The sequence below is a fragment of the Aquarana catesbeiana genome, linkage group LG08 (assembly GCF_042186555.1).
Source record: "Aquarana catesbeiana isolate 2022-GZ linkage group LG08, ASM4218655v1, whole genome shotgun sequence".
Lineage (NCBI taxonomy): Eukaryota > Metazoa > Chordata > Amphibia > Anura > Ranidae > Aquarana > Aquarana catesbeiana.
The window spans coordinates 154,555,321-154,578,400 of NC_133331.1; the positions used below are offsets into that span (position 1 = coordinate 154,555,321).

Sequence of the window (23,080 nt, forward strand, 5' to 3'; positions counted from 1 at the left end):
GTCTTTTTCCCGCAACTTGTGTCACAATATAAAATATTCCATGGACTCGACATGCCTCTCAGCAAATAGCTTGGGGTGTCTACTTTCCAAAATGGGGTCATTTGGGGGGGTTTTGAACTGTCCTGGCATTTTATGCACAACATTTAGAAGCTTATGTCACACATCACCCACTCTTCTAACCACTGGAAGACAAAGCCCTTTCTGACACTTTTTGTTTACATGAAAAAATTATTTTTTTTTGCAAGAAAATTACTTTGAACCCCCAAACATTATATATTTTTTTAAAGCAAATGCCCTACAGATTAAAATGGTGGGTGTTTCATTTTTTTTTTTCACACAGTATTTGCGCAGCGATTTTTCAAACGCATTTTTTGGGGAAAAAACACACTTTTTAAAATTTTAATGCACTAAAACACACTATATTGCCCAAATGTTTGATGAAATAAAAAAGATGATCTTAGGCCGAGTACATGGATACCAAACATGACATGTTTTAAAATTGCGCACAAACGTGCAGTGGCGACAAACTAAATACATTTTTAAAAGCCTTTAAAAGCCTTTACAGGTTACCACTTTAGATTTACAGAGGAGGTCTACTGCTAAAATTACTGCCCTCGATCTGACCTTCGCGGTGATACCTCACATGCATGGTGCAATTGCTGTTTACATTTGACGCCAGACCAACGCTTGCGTTCGCCTTTGCGCGAGAGCAGGGGGGGACAGGGGTGCTTTTTTTTTTTTTTTTTTTTTTTTTAATTAATATTTTGATTTTTTATCTTATTTTTAAACTGTTCCTTTCATTTTTATTTTTTTTAAATCATTTTTATTGTTATCTCAGGGAATGTAAATATCCCCTATGATAGCAATAGGTAGTGACAGGTACTCTTTTTTGAAAAAATTGGGGTCTATTAGACCCTAGATCTCTCCTCTGCCCTCAAAGCATCTGACCACACCAAGATCGGTGTGATAAAATGCTTTCCCAATTTCCCAATGGCGCTGTTTACATCTGGCGAAATCTAAGTCATGAAATGCTCGTAGCTTCCGGATTCTTAGGCCATAGAGATGTTTAGAGCCATTCTGGTCTCTGATCAGCTCTATGGTCAGCTGGCCGAATCACTGGCTGCATTCTCAGGTTCCCTGTTGGGACAGGAGAGCCAGAGAAAAACATGGAAGACGGTGGGGGGGGCATTTCCTCCCACTGCTTGTAAAAGCAGTCTAGAGGCTAATTAGCCGCTAGGATTGCTTTTACATGAAAGCCGACCGCTGGCTGAAAAGAATGATACCAAGATGATACCTAAACCTGCAGGCATCATTCTGGTATAACCACTCAAAGTCCAGCAACATACCAGTACGTTGCTGGTCCTTGTTGGGCATATATTGTAAACTTTTTTTTCATGCAGCCTGTGGGCTGAACGAAAAAAAGATATTGATCGGTGGGTATGCCCACCATTAGAATACCTCCCTTCATCCACCCACTTCTAATGATGGGCATACATGCACCATTTATATATGCCGAAGCATGGGGGCATCCTCCCGCAAAAGGCAGGAGCAAATTGCTCCTCCACCCACTGCCCCCACGCTTCGGCATATATGCTGAAGTATGTAACTGTGGTGGTGAAATCACCTCCGACAGCGCTGGAGTCACGGCTTTATGTATCGTGGGAGCAAACGCTGTTGCTGTCAAGATAAATAAATCCGCGCTGCAACTGAATGGCGTACCTGCTAAGCAAATGATGGTTAACAAAAAACAAAGTAACATTACAGTATAACAGTAATACTTACCATACCTGCAAAGCAAATACAAAAAAAAACCATAGTAAAAAATAAAACATTTAACGCAACCTGTGCCTACCTAAAATATATATATGCCGAAGCATGGGGGCATCCTCCCGCAAAAGGCAGGAGCAAATCGCTCCTCCACCCACTTCTGCCCCCACGCTTCGGCATATATGCTGAAGTATGTAACTGTGGTGGTGAAATCACCTCCGACAGCGCTGGAGTCACGGCTTTATGTATCGTGGGAGCAAACGCTGTTGCTGTCAAGATAAATAAATCCGCGCTGCAACTGAATGGCGTACCTGCTAAGCAAATGATGGTTAACAAAAAACAAAGTAACATTACAGTATAACAGTAATACTTACCATACCTGCAAAGCAAATACAAAAAAAAACCATAGTAAAAAATAAAACATTTAACGCAACCTGTGCCTACCTAAAATATATATATGCCGAAGCATGGGGGCATCCTCCCGCAAAAGGCAGGAGCAAATCGCTCCTCCACCCACTTCTGCCCCCACGCTTCGGCATATATGCTGAAGTATGTAACTGTGGTGGTGAAATCACCTCCGACAGCGCTGGAGTCACGGCTTTATGTATCGTGGGAGCAAACGCTGTTGCTGTCAAGATAAATAAATCCGCGCTGCAGCTGAATGGCGTACCTGAAAACAAAAAAATGTTTAAAACACAGTAAACTATAAAAAAATTACATACCTGAAAAGCAAACATGATAAAACATAACAATAAAACAATGCAGAATAGAATACAGTAAAAAAGAGCAGAACAATAGAGAGAAAATAGAGAGAGAGAGAACAATAAAACGACAACTATTTTTGGTTTTTTTATTTTATATTTTTTTTGTGTATTTTTTTTTTTTTTACTTTTTTTTTTTTTATAACTGTAACTTTTAAAACTGTAACGGTTCCAGGTTTGGGTCTCTCAAAATGCGATGGCATCTTGGGAGACCCTGTGGAAGTGTGTCCTAGTCTGTGCAGTGCTGTACCCTACGCTAATACTCAACTAGTGTATGGTAGCGTTCAAAACATTCACCAATGCAAAGACCAGGATTGCCAGGACAGGAGGGACAATAATACCGGGTGTCACGCCTAAATCCGTGCTTTCTGCAGACACGACATTTTCTTTGGGGGGCTCGTTGGGTAGTGGTACTCTCAAAGACATAAGGAAAATGCCTCTCATGCAGCCGGCCTACTGCATTTGGATTGGGAAGGTGAGGTGGAGCACCGTCTGGAAACAGAAGGGCTCTGACGATCTCTTCCTGGAATTTAAGGAAGGATCCAGTCCGTCCTGAAGCTCTGTATAGCACATGAGCGTTCAGCAAAGCCAATTGAAATAAATAAACAGACACTTTTTTGTACCAGCGTCTGGCCTTACGGGCAATTAGGTACGGCGCCAACAACTGGTCGTTGAGGTCCACCCCTCCCATATTAAGGTTGTATTCGTGGACACAGAGGGGTTTCTCCACAACACCAGTCGCCGTAGTAATTTGGGTCGTCGTGTCTGCATGAAGGGAGGTGAGAACGAAAACATTCTTCTTATCCCTCCACTTCATAGCGAGCAAATTATTATACTTCAAGCAGGCTCTCTCCCCCAGCCTAAGACGGGACTCTACAAGCCGCTGGGGAAAGCCCCGGCGATTAGGTCGCACGGTGCCACATGCTCCAATCTGCTGATCAAACAAGTGACTAAAAAGTGGCACGCTCGTATAATAATTGTCCACGTACAAGTGGTACCCCTTTCCGAATAAGGGTGACACCAAGTCCCACACTATCTTGCCAGCGCTTCCTATGTAGTCAGGGCAGTTGATCGGCTCTACGTAACTATCTTTGCCCTCGTAAACCATAAATCTACATGTATAGCCTGTGGCCCTGTCACAGAGCTTATACATCTTGACCCCGTATCTGGCACGCTTGCTGGGAAGGTACTGTTTGAAGGACAAGCGGCCAGAAAACTTAATCAGGGACTCATCAACGCAGACAACTTGATGGGGGGTAAACAAGTCTGCAAAACGTTGGTTGAAGTGGTTTACGAGGGGCCGAATTTTGTAGAGCCGATCGTATGCAGGGTCTCCACGAGGATGACAGAGTTCATTGTCGTTGAAGTGCATGAACCGCAAAATCTGCTCGTATCGTGCCCTGGTCATGGAGGCAGAGAACACGGGCATATGGTGAATTGGGTCAGTGGACCAATATGACCGCAACTCACTCTTTTTGGTTATGCCCATGTTGAGGGAAAGGCCCAGAAAGATCTTAAATTCGGAGACCGTAATTGGTCTCCAATCTCTGGCAAGGGAGGACTGGGGATTAGCGGCGATGTGTTGACCAGCGTACAAATTGCTTTGGTCCACAATAGATCTATAGAGATCTTCGGTGAAAAACAGTGAATAAAAATCCAGTGGAATAAAGTCAACTGTTTCCACCTGAATTCCGGGTTGGCCAGTGAAAGGGGGAAGTATGGGTGCTGCAGAAGTGGTGGGTACCCAATTCGGATTGGCGAATGCAGCAGGAAGGGCACTATGGGCACGACGGGCCTGTCTTTGTCTTATTGGTGGCAGCGGGACACTAGTTGTGCTTGCCACCTCGCCAGCTTGAACTGCACTTATGGGACTCGCCACGTCACCACGTGATACTGCAGTGCTGAATGTACGACCAGGGTGTACTAGGCCGCTGGTGCTTGCCAGTTCACCAGAAGGAGTAGCGGCACTAGTACCTCTCTGCTCCCTACGAGAGCCCTGCGGTTCTTGCACTTCAAGGACAGAAGAAGAAGATCGGGGTCTGGTACGCCTGACCCTAGCAGGGACCACAACTTCGTCGTCAGAGCTATCTGTCATGGAGCCGCTGTCCTCTACAGGTTCGTATTCTGAGCCTGAACTTGACAGATGAGTGACTTCCTCTTCACTATCTGTCATACTCAGAAACGTGTAGGCCTCTTCACTAGTGTACCTTCGATTTGCCATTTTGGCCTCTAAATTTAGGGGTACACTAGTGAGACTCACAGGCAAAAAAGCTCCTGACTGTCAGCGACTGATTCAAAGCGCTACCAAAAAACTGTTAGCGATCGCAGGGATCAGGCCTGACTCTGCGAACGCTACAGTTATGTGTGCTTAGTGTTTTGTGACAGTTATCGATCGATACTGCACTTGGGTGGGCTGGGCTGGGCTGGGCCGAGGAGCAAAACGCAGGTGCTAGCAGGTATCTGGGCTGATCCCGCTAACACTGCGTTTTTTTGGGGGACCCTAAACTGCTGGGGAGTATAGATCTGATCGGATCAGATATCGATCCGTTCAGATACTATAGCACTAAGGGAGGTGTATGCTGCGTGCGTGGGTTTTAGCGGTACTGGCGCTAACCTGACGCTGCCTGGGGCGACGCAGACCTTATCTGATCCTAAAAACTTAACTTCTATCACCGCCGGGCAATTAGGGGGTTAAACCTTTATAGGGTAATAAACGGCGGGTGCCCTAAAACTGTAATAAACTACAATAAACTACAAAAAACAAACCAACTAACCAGCGTCACCTGTAACAATTATATGGTGATCGCTGGTGAAAGGGTTAACTAGGGGGCAATCAAGGGGTTAAAACCTTTAGTAGGTAGTATATGGGGGTCCCTGTCGCTATAAAACACTGACAGCGAACCTATATACTTACCTCCCTAACTAGCGTCACCTGTGTCACTAATACAGCGATCAGAAAAACGATCGCTTAGTGACACTGGCGACGGGGGGTGATCACGGGGTTAAAACTTTATTAGGGGGGCTAGGGGGGTACCCTGGACCTAAAGGGGGGTACCCTAGACCTAAAGGGGGCTAACCTAACTGCCCTAACACTTGTAACTGACACAAACTGACACCAATGCAATAAATCAGAAAAAAAAAAAACCTGCTATTGGTGTCAGAGTGACAGGGGGTACAGGGGGGTGATCAGGAGGTGATCGGGGGGTGACAGGGGGGTGACAAGTGTGCCTGCGTGTTCTACTGTATGTGTAGTGTTGGTGCACTTACTTGGATGTCTTCTCTCCTCGGCGCCGGACGAAAAGACCGACTCGAGGAGAGATGACATCACTTCCTCCGCTTCTGTTTACATTCACAGAAGCCGAGGAAGCTTGTCATTGGCCAGGAGCGATCGCGAGGGGGGGCCACGAATGAGTGGCCTCCCCCTCACCTTTGATCGACCCTGACCTCGATCCGACCGCCGCTGGCACCGGGGGGGGGGTCCGATCGGACCCCCCACCCGCGGGCAGGCAAGGACGTACCTGTAAGTCCTTTTGCCTGCCCGTGCCGCTCTGTCGACGTATATAGTCGTGCGGCGGTCGGCAACTGGTTAATCGTGACCAATTATGTCATATGCCTTTGCTGCGGGAGCTCCAGGAGAATAATCCAGATGATTTTTGGAATTATCTCCGGATGATGGACCCCTGCTTTTACCAACTCTTGGCATTGTTGACCCCTATATTAAGATGCAGGACACATGCATGATGTTTTTTTTTTAATTTTTTGGTTGAATAATAATGATTTGATTTGTTATATTTTCCATATTTTTGGATGCATAGAATGCACTTTTTGGTTAAGTTCTATTGGCAGATAGCATGTCTAATTTTATTTGTTTTCTTTTTTTAATGCACAATAAAAAAATTGTGGAGGATAATACTTGGCTATGGGTTTTACTTCAAATGATAGTTTGGGAGTAGGCAGTTACATTTAAAAAAATACAATGTAAAATTAACAAGGGACACCAACATAGTTGTATCTTTGATCTTAAAAACTACGGGATAGTGGTGTTGTGGTAACTTGCCCAAAAAAAAGAAAAAAAAAAGCATAATAATATTATTCTTGATATCACTAGAAAAAAAAGGCTTTGAAAATTTGTTTACAATAACTGCATCAGTATCATCAGCAAAGCAGCTTCATTATTATCCCATTAAAGAAGAAGAGAATGTGCGCTGCATTTGGAGATTTCATAATTTGCCACGTCACAATGTTAATTCTTCATTATGAACGCTAGTTTGCAGGACCGACCGCTTCTGGCTCATCCTTGCTTCCGAGCATGCGTGTTTGTACTTTGGACTTTTATCCAACAGACTTGTGTACACACGCTCGGAAAATCCGACAACAGACATTTGTCCGTGGAAAATTTTAAAACCTGCCATCCAAATCTGTCCACGTAAAATTCGACAACAATTGTCCGATGGAGCATACAAACGGTCGGATTTTCCGCCAACAGCCTGTCATCGAACATTTCCCGTCAGAAAATCAGATCGTGTGTACGTAGCTTTAGGCTCCATGCACACTGGGATTAAAAACACTCCAGTTCCCTTGGCAGAAAAAAACGCTCATATAGAGCGTTTTTGTACAAAGTTTAGACGAGTTTAGGAGAGTTTTGCCTTTTTTCTGCCAGAAAGCTCAAATCAGAAATGCAAACCATAAGGTTTTTTTTTATTCCTCTAAACGCTGAGTTTAAAATATGTCTGTAATCATCCTAATGTGCATGGACACATAGGATAAAATTGAGCTGCTCCTACAGGCAAAACACAAAACTCCTGTAGAAGCAGCGATTTTAAGCCAGTGTGCATGGAGCCTAAGTTTGATAAAGTACCCGAGTACCTGTCACAGTCCATCAGAGTACCTGAGTACCTGTCACAGCCCATCTGAGTACCCAAGTACCTGTCACAGCCCATCTGAGTACCCGAGTACCTGTCACAGCCCACCTGAGTACCTGTCACAGTCCATCTGAGTACCCGAGTACCTGTCACAGTTCATCTGAACACCCGAGTACCTGTCACAGTCCATCTGAGTACCCGAGTACCTGTCACAGTTCATCTGAGTTCCCGAGTACCTGTCACAGTCCATCTAAATACCCGAGTACCTGAGTACCTGTCACAGTTTATCTGTGTACCCGAGTACCTGAGTACCTGTCACAGTCCATCTGAGTACCCGAGTACCTGAGTACGTGTCACAGCCCATCTGAGTACCTGAGTACCTGAGTACCTGTCACAGTTCATCTGAGTACCCAAGTACCCGAGTACCTGTCACAGTCCATCTCTCCATTTGAGTGCCTGAGTACCTGTCACAGTTCATCTGAGTACCTGAGTACCTGTCACAGCCCATCTGAGTACCCAAGTACCTGTCACAGCCCATCTGAGTACCCGAGTACCTGTCACAGCCCTTCTGAGTACCTGTCACAGTCCATCTGAGTACCCGAGTACCTGTCACAGTTCATCTGAGTACCCGAGTACCTGTCACAGTCCATCTGAGTATCCGAGTACCTGTCACAGTTCATCTGAGTTCCCGAGTACCTGTCACAGTCCATCTAAATACCCGAGTACCTGTCACAGTTTATCTGTGTACCCGAGTACCTGAGTACCTGTCACAGTCCATCTGAGTACCCGAGTTCCTGAGTACGTGTCACAGCCCATCTGAGTACCCGAGTACCTGTCACAGTTCAGTTCATCTGAGTACCCAAGTACCCGAGTACCTGTCACAGTCCATCTGTCCATCTGAGTACCCGAGTACCTGTCACAGTTCATCTGAGTACCCAAGTACCTGAGTACCTGTCACAGTCCATCTGTCCATTTGAGTACCCGAGTACCTGAGTACCTGTCACAGTTCATCTGAGTACATGAGTACCTGTCACAGCCCATCTGTGTACCTGAGTACCTGTCACAGTTCATCTGAGTACCCGAGTACCTGCCACAGTTCATCTGAGTACCTGACTACCTGTCATGTCACAGCCCATCTGAGTACCCGAGTACCTGTCACAGTTCATCTGAGTACCCGAGTACCTTGTCTCAGTCCATCTGAGTACCCGAGTACCTGTCACAGTTCATCTGAGTACCTGTCACAGTCCATCTGAGTACCCGAGTACCTGAGTACCTGTCACAGTCCATCTGAATACCTGAGTACCTGTCACAGTTCATCTGAGTACCCAATAAAAATTGATCTGGGAAGGAAGAGTATATAAATGCCATGTATTGAAGTGGTTAATGAAGGTGTATGGAAGTATCACCATCAAAATATAGACATTGGCTTCTTTGAAATAATGCACAACTTCTCTATCTATATGAGCTATTGTTTTAGAGTGTACGCTTCTATTTTCTATTCAGGTTTGTTGTGGCTCCTTCACATTGATGTACCCAAGGCAAATATGAAGAAGGCATGGAATGGGGAGGTTTCTCCACCAAGAAAGAAGGAAGCAGTAAATGTGTTCCAGCTCAGTCATAAATCATCCTTTGCTGTTGACCACCAATTAAATATTTTTATTTCTAAAGCATTTTACCACTAAAGGACAAATACTGTATATACCTGGATATGACATGAGAAAACATGAATTACTAATTGTATTGTCAAGACGAGGGCCAAAGATAAGACACTTTTTTTAGTCTCATAAAAAAAAACCTTGGGCCATGTTAAACACTTTGATCCAAAGGAATGTTTGGATAGCTCCTGATCTGCAAAGCCACCATGACTGTCTCTAAACTGTCATATAGCTAAATATTTTAAAATTTTCCTAATAATACACTGATTTTAGGGACAACCACAAAAGCAGAAGATAGAAGTGAATTTTATGCACAGTACACACACAGGATCACTTTTTGTTGAACCTCTCCCTCCTCCCTCTTAGCTTCTGTCTTCTCTCCTCTGTCTTGGTGTTTGTTTTATTGGAGCCTGGGGTGTTCTTTTGATCAAGTCAATCTCACTCTGGCACTTGAGTCCTGATTGGCTAAAGGGTTTAGAGAGAAAATCTTTAATTAAGTAGATAATCTCTTCTTAGTAGGTTTGCAGCTCCATTTCTCTACCCCTTGGCTCTCACTTGGGATCTCCTACTGGTCCTGATTTAAACTTGCAGAAGAACAGTCTTTGCTTGTAGTGGCTCAGGGTTTTCCAGTGTTGGATTATGTTGTTTATTGGATCCCACTTGATCATCTTCCTCCTAATTCTAGTCCATTTTGGCCATTGTTGGTAAGTAGTAGTATGGCATTTAATGACATCTCATGATGCTTTCTGGTGTGAACATGTGTGACCACATGCCAGGGAAAAATAAATATATATAGTGTATTTTTGAACTGATATTTATATAGTAGCATAAAACAGGATGTTATTGAATGTTCTCCCTGTTGCATCAGAAAGGCTTAAAGCCTATCAAGATATGAGGTAAGGCAACATATATACATTTTCTAACACACAATGTAAAAAGATTAAATGTTTATATATAAAAAAAACATAATTTATTTGGACATTTTTACTCATGTAAAGCCCTTACAGGAAATTACCCCTAGCTGAAAATAATACTCTAGATTTGTAGTAGTAATTAAAGTGTGGATTTGTACTCATGGGAATGAACCTCTTACATCTCTTTCAGCACTTTTTAATCTTCAGATATCAAAATAGTATTTGAGCAATACAATTGTATTCTTCATTATTTTGTTTAGGTATACTTTATTTACTGTGTTTTTAGAGTTCTTGCGGCTGGACACTATCAATTATATAACTATAACTAAAAATGAAACTTACTGTAAATATTATAACTAAAAAAAAAAATATGTGAATGAATATTTAGATCTGTGTCCACCTGAACATTATATAAGTGAATACATTTTTTATTGCGGGGCTGCCTTTCGGTATTATGACATGCTTAAAATGCAGTTCTATACTCTTATTTTGAAGGATTCCACAAGTGTATGTACAAAACTGTAGATGCTGATATTTTATTATCATATCAGTTATACATTACCATCATTAAAAGCAACAGAAAGAACCATTGCACTGAACAGCTATGATTTACAATATTATATAAAAACATAAAAATAAATGTATTTACTGGAATATAAAAAAATATATAAAAAAGTCAATGGATTTTGTCATGTAGAAACTTTTAAAAGAATGTTTTTTTTAATGAATAATATCTAGATATAATACATACTTTTATTACAACACAATGCTTTATTCTGCAGTGCAGTAGCCCATAGCAAGCAATCGCAATTAATTTTGCTGAAGTCGGAGCAAGACCAGATGAATTCTGATTCATTGCTATAGGGTTGCTGTACTTATGACTTAGCACTTAAGCATGAGAATTTTTAATTCAATAAGGTTGGTAAATACTTTTCTAGCAGTAATGCTTAAAGTTTGTGAAATTATAAATTTATATATGTCTGTATAATATCTTCAAAGTCACATTTTCTGATGTTTGCTTGATATTTCTTTTTGAAAAATGATTTATCACTTATCCATATCATGTGTTGATACCTGTATTAATGAAATGTTATTCAATTATGTGAAGTTGGTTAAATATGGTATTTTCTCCATAATATAGATTGCAGCATTAAAGAGAACAATCTGTTCTATCCCTAGTATTAGTACTCCAAGTATTTTATATGCAATTCTAAGATTGCATCAATATAAAGCTGTGGTAAAAGTATTTATTGGGTTTGCAATGAAAATGAATATCTATTTAATAATCTATTAGTTGTGCCTAATCCTTATAGCTGCACTGTAACTTAAAAGGTGTATCTGAGTGAGCTAATTGACACATGTAAATAGAGAGAATGACATGCAAAGCTGATTGTAGACATCAGACACAACATGGAACACTTTCACCTCTCCCTCACCTGCTCATTTTATGTAATATAAACCACAGGCATATTTCTAACAGCAAAGTTGTTAATGTCTCTTGACATAGGGACCGTTCCTAAAAAAGGACAAATCAGATGAATCTATATAGCGTGAACATGTTATAAAAGTAATGTGGTTGGAGGGAGCAATTTCAAATTTTATCTTCTGCTGAGAGCCCAAGAATGACCCCATACTACATGTTGTCCAGCGTAAAGGTGGATATATTATTTTCTAGGTATAGACTGTTGTTGGTTTTCTGTATACTGTGAATATTTAGAAGACTGATAAATCTGATTTTTTTACTATACCACAGAAAGACAATGAGGTTGATTTACTAAAAGGCAAATAGCCTATTCACTTTGCAAAGGAAATTTCACTTAGCTTTGGAAATTACGTGAAGCTCTGCTGACTTCCATCATCCAATAGTGTTTTTTTTTTAATTTTTTTTTTTTATTGTAATTGGGTATTTTTTGCACTAAACTAGGGAAAAATTCCCTTGCAAAATGAACAGCCTCATTCACTAAATCAATCAACCCCAAAGTTATGTGTGCTTAGAAAAAGGGTCTTGTCCTTCCATAATGTAATTGCTCGTTCACAGCAAAATATTTGCAATGCAGTGCATTGTGTTTGCAGAATTTTAGATACATTGGAGAACATTTATTATCGCAATTGCTTTGCATCAGTAGGTTACTTGTGCATTTTGTGCACAAATAAGTTAGCAATAATTTTGGAACTGTTTTGCGACAAGAGCGATCGTTTTAGGTTTGCTTGATCATGTGGCCAAATAGAGACTGTCTGCTTCCTTTTTTTAACTGCAAACACTTATTTAGGGATCACATTTATCTTTAGAACTGCTACAGAACTTAGAAATGCTAAAGGCACTTTTTAAATGTGTGCAAAAATGGTTTATTTTCATAGCAAATAATTTAATATAAAAGATGTATGCAAAAAATAAATAAATAAATCAGTTCCCACATTTTATTTAAAATAAAATCAGCAAATTATCTATTGTAAACAAAAAGGCGCTTTTCATAAAAGTACCCCCTTTGTATTTTTGAGTTGACTGGAAAAGCAAAACGCAGGTTAATGTACCAAAAATAGAGCCTGCACAACTTTTTTTCCAGCACGTTGATGCGACTAAGCTTTATTGAAAACAATCAAAGGCAGATAATGCTATGTTTATTACACATTCAATTTATATCCTTTTTTTGGTCCTAGTTCCGGTTGTATTATTAGGGTTAGGAGTCATGTGTTACTTTACAGATATATCAGAAAGCAACAGATGCTGTCAGATCTCGTGGGAACTATATGAGCAATTATTCTGTCAGGTCCTCAGCTAGTTATCTTGTATCTTGGTCAGAAGACAGAGGATGTTAGTAAATCACCCGGGCTAATTTCTTTATCTGTGTGCATGAATCACCATGTTTCTCGTGTAAAGGATTTCAGATGATGTGACCCAGTAATAACAGTGATCACCACATACCAAAGCCCACTGGTTTGGAATTCCAAGAAGCTTCTAACATATTATCAGTTTGGAATGTCAGGAACAAATTTAAGAATTCAAGATTCAATTTCAAATAAACAATAATATAAATTTACTAATCGGATTACTAAAACTTTATGTAGCCAACATTTGAGTAAATTATTAATTAAAGATATTTAATATTCACAACAAATGACTTCACTGTACTGGTATTGTGCAGAATGCAGCCAGAACGTTTCATTGCATTCCCTTCCAAATTTATAACTGGACTCAGAGACAGTATATTGAAAAATCATAAACAATAGGAAAATGTATATAATATGCATTTAAATAATGAAAGTAAAAGACTAAGAATATGTTAATTAAATCTGTCAGTAATTAAATCTAACAATGCTCCTATTACACATTTCCAAAATGAAAAAAAAAGGTTCAGATTAAACTGTGATTGTGCTGACTTTGAATAACTTCAGACACCTCCATCTCATAGTTTTCTGGCCTGATTGGGTTTTTTCAGCTGCCCATTTATATATACACTATTCAGCTAAAGCAGCATCTTTCAGGTCTATTCTGTTAGTGCTGATATTAACAATACAACGTAATAGAGAATACAATTTAGGAATAGCCACGTTGAATGGTCATCTATACATGAGATGAAGAGCTGTATCAAAGGTTCCCAATACTATTCAATTTTACGCAATTTTCTGCTTATGACAGACTATAGAGTACAAAGATCAGGAAAGCTGCTCATAGTGGCCAATAAAATGACTATATATTTTATAAAATATTCAACCTAATTAGTTGCTGTAGGTAAATATTCATCTCCTGTAAAGAAATTTCTCTCCTCAATTTTTATAAACAGACCCCTATAATCTTGGCCCATATGTAACAGATTTGCCTGGCTGCCAAGCATGCTTGTTTACCCTATATGCCTATGTTTACAGAGATATAATTTATGTCTCTTCCTCTGATAAGAGCCACTATTTTGACCAGTTTATGGCTGCCATAAAACCCAGGCCTCCTTGAAAAAACAGAAAAGAGATTTTTGTACCAAAAAAATCAGATAGTGTTGGGAAATGTAAAAGGGCAATTAAGATCTAAGAGTTTTCATGACCTTTGTGTTTCCTGCACAGTGAAATGTTATTCTTTCCCTCAAATGAAATTTACAGATTACATTTGAAGATAATACTAACATAAAAACAGACCTAAAATGTTTTACTCTGTGACCACATGACCACTAAACCTCTGTGCTTGTCCTTTCCTCTTCCAGCAGTGGACAGGGGTTTGCAAGAGGATAGATGTCAGGACTGCAAGTGATGTCACTACATTGGACTTTTTTTTTTAACAAAGGTCACTACATTGAACTTACACAAAGTCAGGGCCAGATGTACAGTTAGACATAATTTCTAGACATGTCCAAAGGCTTCTGTGTGCATGCACACCAGAAGAGGCCTTTTAACATGCCTAGAGTTAACTATTGGTGGACTAGCCAACTCAGCAGTGGCTGATCAAGTTTTGTGGGTCCTACAAAGGAAACTGAGTTATTATGAATGGAATGGCAGGATCTTAAGGCATTATCTATATCTATTATTTGGGCTTGGAAAAATGGGTATATTAGGAGGGTGTGATATATTTAAGATACTTTGCAAATGCATTTGCAGGGGCTTCTATCCTTATGGCTTCTATCTCTAAGTGATTCTTTCTACAAGTGATATGCACTTCATTCTCTGCCTCACCTGATCATTCCTTCTGTCTCTTTACAGGTATGTGTCAGCTCATCCACATCTTCCACCGTTAACTGAAATTGGAATCTGCCTGCTGTCTCTGTGTGTGTGTGTCTCTGGTATGTGTCAGCTCATCCACATCTTCCACCGTTAACTGAAATTGGAATCTGCCTGCTGTCTCTGTGTGTGTGTGTCTCTGGTATGTGTCAGCTCATCCACATCTTCCACCGTTAACTGAAATTGGAATCTGCCTGCTGTCTCTGTGTGTGTGTGTCTCTGGTATGTGTCAGCTCATCCACATCTTCCACCGTTAACTGAAATTGGAATCTGCCTGCTGTCTCTGTGTGTGTGTGTCTCTGGTATGTGTCAGCTCATCCACATCTTCCACCGTTAACTGAAATTGGAATCTGCCTGCTGTCTCTGTGTGTGTGTGTCTCTGGTATGTGTCAGCTCATCCACATCTTCCACCGTTAACTGAAATTGGAATCTGCCTGCTGTCTCTGTGTGTGTGTGTCTCTGGTATGTGTCAGCTCATCCACATCTTCCACCGTTAACTGAAATTGGAATCTGCCTGCTGTCTCTGTGTGTGTGTGTCTCTGGTATGTGTCAGCTCATCCACATCTTCCACCGTTAACTGAAATTGGAATCTGCCTGCTGTCTCTGTGTGTGTGTGTCTCTGGTATGTGTCAGCTCATCCACATCTTCCACCGTTAACTGAAATTGGAATCTGCCTGCTGTCTCTGTGTGTGTGTGTCTCTGGTATGTGTCAGCTCATCCACATCTTCCACCGTTAACTGAAATTGGAATCTGCCTGCTGTCTCTGTGTGTGTGTGTCTCTGGTATGTGTCAGCTCATCCACATCTTCCACCGTTAACTGAAATTGGAATCTGCCTGCTGTCTCTGTGTGTGTGTGTGTCTCTGGTATGTGGCCTTCTCTATCTGTTGCCCTGTGCGAACAACCATGACATTATTTGTTTTTCTGGACTGTCTTACCTAAGTTTTATGTGTTGATCTTGTCTTGGCCTCTTGCTATTCTGACTTTTGAAGCAAAAAGTTCACTTTGATTGCCAGGCACTCTTATAGTCACTCATGATTAATTAACGAACTTCAACCCCACCCCTATAACAGTATATATTTGAGCATCCTTAAGGGGTCAGCACATTGCTGGGGGGTGCACATTGCAGGGGCTTCTATCCTTATGGCTTCTATCTCTAAGTGATTCTTTCTACAAGTGATATGCACTTCATTCTCTGCACTTCAGCGATTGCACGAAGCAAACAATTACAGCAATCTGCACTGGAAAGCAGCTAACAGACTACAGGTGACCCTGTCTCTCTCTTAAGCTCTCCTTCCACTCTGTAACATGCACTCTCTACCACTACTTCTGACACTCCTGACCTCTCTCCTCAAACTCTCTTACCTTCACCCCCCCTCTCCACCCGCCTGCTTATACATATCACCCTGCCTTCTGTCTTCCCCCTACTACTGCTCTTACCAACTCTCGCTCATTCTACATCCATACACTGATAAAACCTCCAGTACTCTGAAACATGCCCCTTCACATAAATCACAGTCCCACATTACCTCCCTCACCCTCCTGCTTCTCCTAATCTCTGGTGACATATCCCCAAACCCTGGGCCACCATCATCTGTCATTGCCCATTGCTCCCATCCCCCTACACCCTCTGGCAGGAGCCGCAACTCACAGAACTTGGTCTCTATTCCTCTTTCCAATACCAGCCCCCCCTTTTCCTGTGCCCTGTGGAATGCACGTTCTGTCTGCAACAAACTCACCGCCCTCCACGACCTCTTCATCACAAATTCCTTTAACCTACTTGCCATTACTGAAACCTGGCTTCATGAATCGGATACTATTTCTCCTGCTTCCCTCTCCCATGGGGGCCTTCTCTGGACTCACTCCCCCAGACCAAGTGGACGGAAGGGAGGTGGAGTGGGAATCCTTCTAGCTCCATGCAGCACCTATCAGGTTCTTCACCCACCTCCCTCTCTGATACTCTCCTCTTTTGAGGCACACTGCATTCGTCTTTTCTCTCCCATTTCTCTAAGAATTGCTGTCATCTACCGGCCCCCTGGACCGGTATCAGCCTTTCTTGATGACTTCTCTGCCTGGCTACCCTACTTTCTCTCTTCTGAAATCCCCACAATTATTCTTGGGGACTTCAACATCCCTGTCAACACTAACACTACTATTACTTCTAAACTTCTCAGTCTAACCTCATCGCTTGACCTGAAGCAATGGATACAGGCTCCTACCCACTCCAATGGCAACACCCTTGACCTTGCCTTCTCCTATCTGTGCACTCCATGCAACCTTTCCAACAATCCACTCCCACTCTCTGATCACCACCTTATTAGTTTTGCTCTCTCCTTGTCTTCCACCTCTTCTCCCTCCAACCGCCTAACAGTTACACGCAGAAACCTTCGCCACCTCAACCCTTCTCTTCTCTACTCTGCTACTGATCACCTCTATGACAAAATCTCCCCCCTGTCCTGTCCCAACCTAGCTACTTTCGTTTACAACAGCTCACTGTCTTCCTCCCTAGACAAGCTGGCCCCCCTCACTACACGCAGAATTAGGCCCCGACTGCTACAACCCTGGCAAACAGATGACACCAGAAGTCTCAGAAAACGTAGCCGCGCTCTTGAGCGCCTGTGGCATAAGACTAAGACCCAGGAAGACTTCACACAATATAAATCTGCCCTCCTAAAATACTACTCCTGCCTTCACACTGCCAAACAGACCTACTTTATCACACTCATCAACACCTTCTCATCCAGTCCACGTCAACTCTTCTCTACCTTCAACACTCTACTCTGTCCTCCACTGCCTCCACCCACCAACTCACTCACTGCCCAGGAGATTGCCAATCACTTCAAAACTAAGATTGATACAATTCATGAGGAGATCGCCAATGCGCAAAAACCTCCCCCATGCAACACTCCATGTCCACAGATACAATCATTACTTCCCTCATTCATCCCTGCTACTACTACTGAGGTTGCTAAACTTTTATCTAGCACTCATCTAACCACTTGCCCCCTGGATCCTGTTCCCTCGCAAATGCTACGCTCACCCTCTGACTCGATTCTACGCTCTCTAACTCACATTTTCAACCTCTCCCTCTCTTGTGGCATCTTCCCAAACTCTCTAAAACATGCGCTAGTCACCCCCATACTAAAAAAGCCCTCACTGGATCCCACCAATCTCAACAACTTACGTCCCATCTCCTTACTCTCCTTCTCCTCCAAACTTCTTGAAAGACTGGTCTACAACCGATTAAGCGACCATCTGACCATGAATAAACTTCTTGATCCCCTTCAGTCCGGTTTTCGCCCTCAACACTCCACGGAAACTGCTCTCCTTAAACTCTCAAATGACCTACTAATGGCTAAAGCCAATGGACACTATTCTGTACTACTTCTCCTGGACCTCTCTGCTGCCTTTGACACAGTGGACCACCCCCTCCTCCTCAAAAAACTCCACTCCTTTGGTCTCCGTGACTGTACTCTTCGCTGGTTCTCATCCTACCTATCCCACCGCTCCTTCAGTGTCACTTACAACTGTACTTCCTCTTCTCCTCTTCCTTTTTCCGTCGGGGTCCCCCAAGGTTCTGTTCTCGGACCTCTCCTTTTCTCAATCTACACCACCTCCCTGGGTCAATTGATTGCCTCCCACGGCTTTAAATATCATCTCTACGCTGATGACACCCAAATCTATCTCTCCACCCCCCAGCTCTCTCCATCTGTCTCCTCACGCATTACCAACTTATTAGCAGACATATCAGCCTGGATGTCACATCACTTTCTCAAACTCAACCTATCCAAAACCGAGCTCATGATATTTCCTCCCTCAGGTGCCACTTCCCCTGATCTCCCTGTCAAGATCAACGGCTCAACTATCAACCCATCTCCCCACGCCAAGGTCCTAGGTGTAATCCTGGACTCTGAACTAACCTTTCGACCCCACATTCTATCACTATCCAAAGCTTGCCGCCTCTGTCTTCGCAACATCTCCAAGATACGCCCCTTCCTAACCAATGACACCACAAAGCTTCTAATCCACTCCCTGGTCATCTCCCGCCTTGACTACTGCAACTCCCTCCTCATTGGTTTACCTCTAAATAGGCTATCCCCACTTCAGTCCATCATGAACGCTGCGGCCAGGCTCATCCACCACACAAACCGCTCAGCGTCTGCTACACCCCTCTGCCAATCCCTCCATTGGCTGCCACTCAGTCACCGAATTAAATTCAAGATACTAACTATAACTTACAAAGCCATCCACAACCTGGCCCCTAGCTACATCTCTAACCTAGTCACAAAATACCAACCTAATCGTTCTCTTCGCTCCTCCCAAGACCTCCTGCTCTCAAACTCCCTTGTCACCTCATCCCATGCTCGCCTTCAGGACTTCTCCAGAGCCTCCCCCATCCTCTGGAATGCTCTTCCCCAATCCGTCCGATTTTCTCCTACCTTATCCACTTTCAGACGATCCCTGAAAACTCATCTCTTCAGAGAAGCCTATCTGGCCCCCACCTAACAACTGTACATTTATCTTCTCAATCAGCACATCACCCACAGCTATTACCTCTTGTATCTCTTAACCTTCCCTCTTAGATTGTAAGCTCTAAGTGAGCAGGGCCCTCTGATTCCTACTGTATCAAATTGTATTGTATTTGTACTGTCTACCCTCAAGTTGTAAAGCGCTACGTAAACTGTTGGCGCTATATAAATATTGTATAATAATAATAAAAAATGGGTGTTGTTTTTATATTATCTGGAAAGACACTTGAGTGATTATGTTTATTTAATCATAAATAAGTTAGTTTTAACCATAATAGTGCACTTGTAATAACACCAACAGGTATTTCTTTGGGGCAAGCTGTCTTCTGCCTCCTTTTTCTAGGTCCAGGTACCAATAAAAAAAATAAAATTTACAGTAATCAGCTGTGTTAGTTATCATGAACAAATGATGTGTAAACTAAGCATATAGTAGGAGTAACATAACAATGATCCAGGGAAGCAGACAGATACATAGTTGAAATACACATACAGTACTGTGCAAAAGTTTTAGGCAGGTGTGAAAAAATGCTGTAAATGAAGAATACTTTCAGAAATAAAGTTTATTTTTATCAATGAACAAAATCGAAAGTAAATGAATGGAAGAAAAATCCAAATCAAATCAATATTCGGTGTGACCACCCTTTGCCTTCAAACCAGCATCCATTCTTCCAGGTACACACAGTGCTTGTGCACACAGTTTTTGAAAGAACTTGGCAGGTAGGTTGTTCCAAACCTCATGGAGAACTAACCACAGATCTTCTGTGGATGTAGGCTGCCTCTAATCATTCTGTCTCTTCATGAAATCCCGGACAGACTTGATGTTGAGATCTGGGCTGGGTGGGGACCAAACCATCACTTCTAGGACTCTTCTTTATACTGAAAATAGTTCCTAATGACATTGGCTTTATGTTTGGGGTCATTTTCCTGCTGCAGAATAAATTTGGGGCCAATCACACTCCTCCCGGTTGGTATTGCGTGATGGATAAGTATCTGCCTGTATTTCTCAAAAACAGAGCACAAGCACTGTGTGTGCCTAGAAGAATTGATGTTGGTTTAAAGCCAAAGGGTCGTCACACCAAATATTGATTAGTTTTGGATTTCTCTTCCGTTCATTTACTTTCCATTTTGTTCACAGATAAAAATAAACTTTATTTCTGAAAGTATTCTTCATTTACAGCACTAGTGTTGGGAAATCTCTTATAAGTTAGAGATAGGAACTACGGGTTAATTTGGTTGGTCACAAGCTGGTTGAACAGCTGGATACAAGACAAGATTTGTCAAAATTCCCAATGGGCATATGTGGATGGAAGATGTCCACCATGGGCACAGCTTTGACAGTAATGCTATCATGGCACAGAGCTCTACTAATGTTCATATTATTGTTAATAAAGTAAAGTAATATATTTGCATTCTCTTAGATTTTAATTCGGAAGATAAATAAAAATGATTAACCTGCTTCCAAAACCTAAATTAAAAATATGGGTCCTCATGTATGAAAAACAGTGGTGAAAAAATAGTTTTTATTTGCAGTATATTCATTTGTGTTTTTTGTTTTCTTTCTTCTGTAAAATTTCAGTAAGAAAAAAAAAAATATTGATAAAGGTTCCATGTGAATAAATGTTGCCATTTAAGAAATTGGTGGATTTTTAAAAAAAACTGTTCAGTTAACATGGCACACACACATCTTCAAAGAATCCTATAGTGCCTAAAAGGATGGAAAACATAAACCTTTGTGCTGTATGTTTTTTTTTTTTTCATTTTTTTTTGTAAGACATATTGCATTTTCATTCGTTTTCACGTGTTAGGCAGGTCCAATGACACAAGCAATTTTCGTAAAGTGCATTTTTGTGCTTTTCTAGTATATACACAATGCAAAATCTTTATTCTTAAATGTTTCAACATGCATTTAAAAAAATGCATTCATGTGCATTTAAAATATACAAATCTGTGGGTTAACACATGTGCATTTGTGTAAAAGGGTCATAGTTTGTAATATTAAGTTGGATGTAAACCCAATCAATAAAATGTCATAAAATCTTTATTCTTAAATGTTTCAACATGCATTTAAAAAAATGCATTCATGTGCATTTAAAATATACAAATCTGTGGGTTAACACATGTGCATTTGTGTAAAAGGGTCATAGTTTGTAATATTAAGTTGGATGTAAACCCAATCAATAAAATGTCATAAAATCTTTAACATTTTAAGGCAATATTACTGTCTTTTTTATAAAGCAAAGTGACAATGCTCTGCGTTGTCATTCTGTCACATGCACTAATTGTGGAGACTATAAATGGTTGTGCTGATGCTCATGGTTCTAATCACCATGAGCAATCATACAGCCATTGTTTAAGTGATCGCATGTCAGGCCCAGTTCACACTGGTGCGACAAGCGCTCAGACTTTGAGAGCACAAGTCGCATGAAAAATGTAAAAATCAATGTTTCCCTATGAGAGCTGTCTTAACTGGTCTGACTTTTGAAAAGGTTCCTGCACTACTTTGGTCCTGATTTGAGCCCATTGAATTTAACTGAATTTGCATCCAAGCCGGATCAGCATTTTAACTGACTTGACTTGTGACATGTGCTCAGAGGCAATGATAGCAATGCAAAATGTATTGAAAAAAATGGTGTGGGGGTCCCCCCGAATCCATACCAGGCCCTTCGGATCTGATATCGATCCCCCCCCCAATCCATACCAGGCCCTTCGGATCTGGTATTGATTTTGAGGGGTATCCCCACACCAAAATTTTAATAAAACAGTGTGGGCCCCCCCTCAAGATCCATATCAGACCCTTATCCGAGCATGCAGCCTGGCAGGCCAGGAAAGGGGGGTGATGAGCAAGCAGTCCCCCACCTCCTGAACCATACCAGGCCACATGCCCTAAACACCCTCATAGGAGGGTGCTTTGGGGCGAAGGGCTCTGTCCCCCCGCACCCTTAAGCACCTTCTCCCCATATTGATGGGGACAAAGGCCTCTTCCCTACAACCAGGCAGGGGGCTTATTAAAATCTGGGGGCCCTCAGATCCTGCCCCCACCTTTTTTTAAAATGACTAATGTCCAACGTCAATCATGATGTCTTCTGCTGCCGACCTGCTGAGAATTAAAAAAAATGCTCTCTCTCTCTATATATATAAACTGTCAGAGACCGGCGCTGACAGAGGAGGAGCGTTCTCTTTACTGTCAGCGGCGGCAGCAGAGGACATCGTGATTGACATTGGAGCTACCACGGGGGACTTTGATCATTTTTGTTAAAAGAACTTTTCAAAAACTGACTCATGTTTTTATTACATTACACAGTTTTTTTGGTTGAATGGGTAAAGGTACCCCCTACTCATTTATATAGGGGGGCCCTCTTTCTTAAAGGAAGCTTTCAGATTCCGATAAGCCCCCTGCCTGCACACCCCCACAACCTCAGCCCAGGGTTGTAGGGAAGAGGCCCTTGTCCCCATCAACATGGGAACAGGGTGCTTTGGGGTGGGGGGTGCAGAGCTCTCTCTGTCCCAAAGCACCACCCCATGTTGAGGACATGTGGCCTTGTATGGTTTAGGGGGGGAGCTCGCTTGTCCATCCCCCTTTCCTGCATGCTCGGATAAGGATCTGGTATGGATTTTGGGGGCCTATGCCATTTTTTTTTTTTTTGGTGAAACCCCTCAAAATCCATACCAGACCTGAAGGGCCTGGTATGGATTTTGGTGGGGGGACCCCCACACCATTTTTTTTTTCTCAAAGTTGGATCAAAATCATATCCCATTCATTAAAGTCGCCAGGAAATCGTATCGATGTCAGACTGAAGTTGCAGGGCAAAGTCGGATTAACAATCGCACGACTTTGATGTCGCATTAGTGTGAACTGGGCCTTAGACAGGTACAAGTGGCTAAAAGTACGCTGC

General features: G+C 42.0%; 1 protein-coding gene across 2 annotated transcripts in view; it reads left to right on the plus strand.

Annotated features, from left to right (window-relative positions):
* The first annotated feature begins 9,541 nt into the window (after positions 1-9,541).
* Positions 9,542-23,080, plus strand: part of WNT8B (Wnt family member 8B) — a 65,785-nt gene continuing 52,246 nt past the window's right edge. For both annotated transcript variants that reach the window (XM_073596580.1, XM_073596581.1), the window contains exon 1: positions 9,542-9,749. In XM_073596580.1, the coding sequence (XP_073452681.1) occupies positions 9,685-9,749 (65 nt within the window). In that variant the 5' untranslated portion in view covers positions 9,542-9,684. The remainder of the gene's footprint in view (positions 9,750-23,080) is intronic.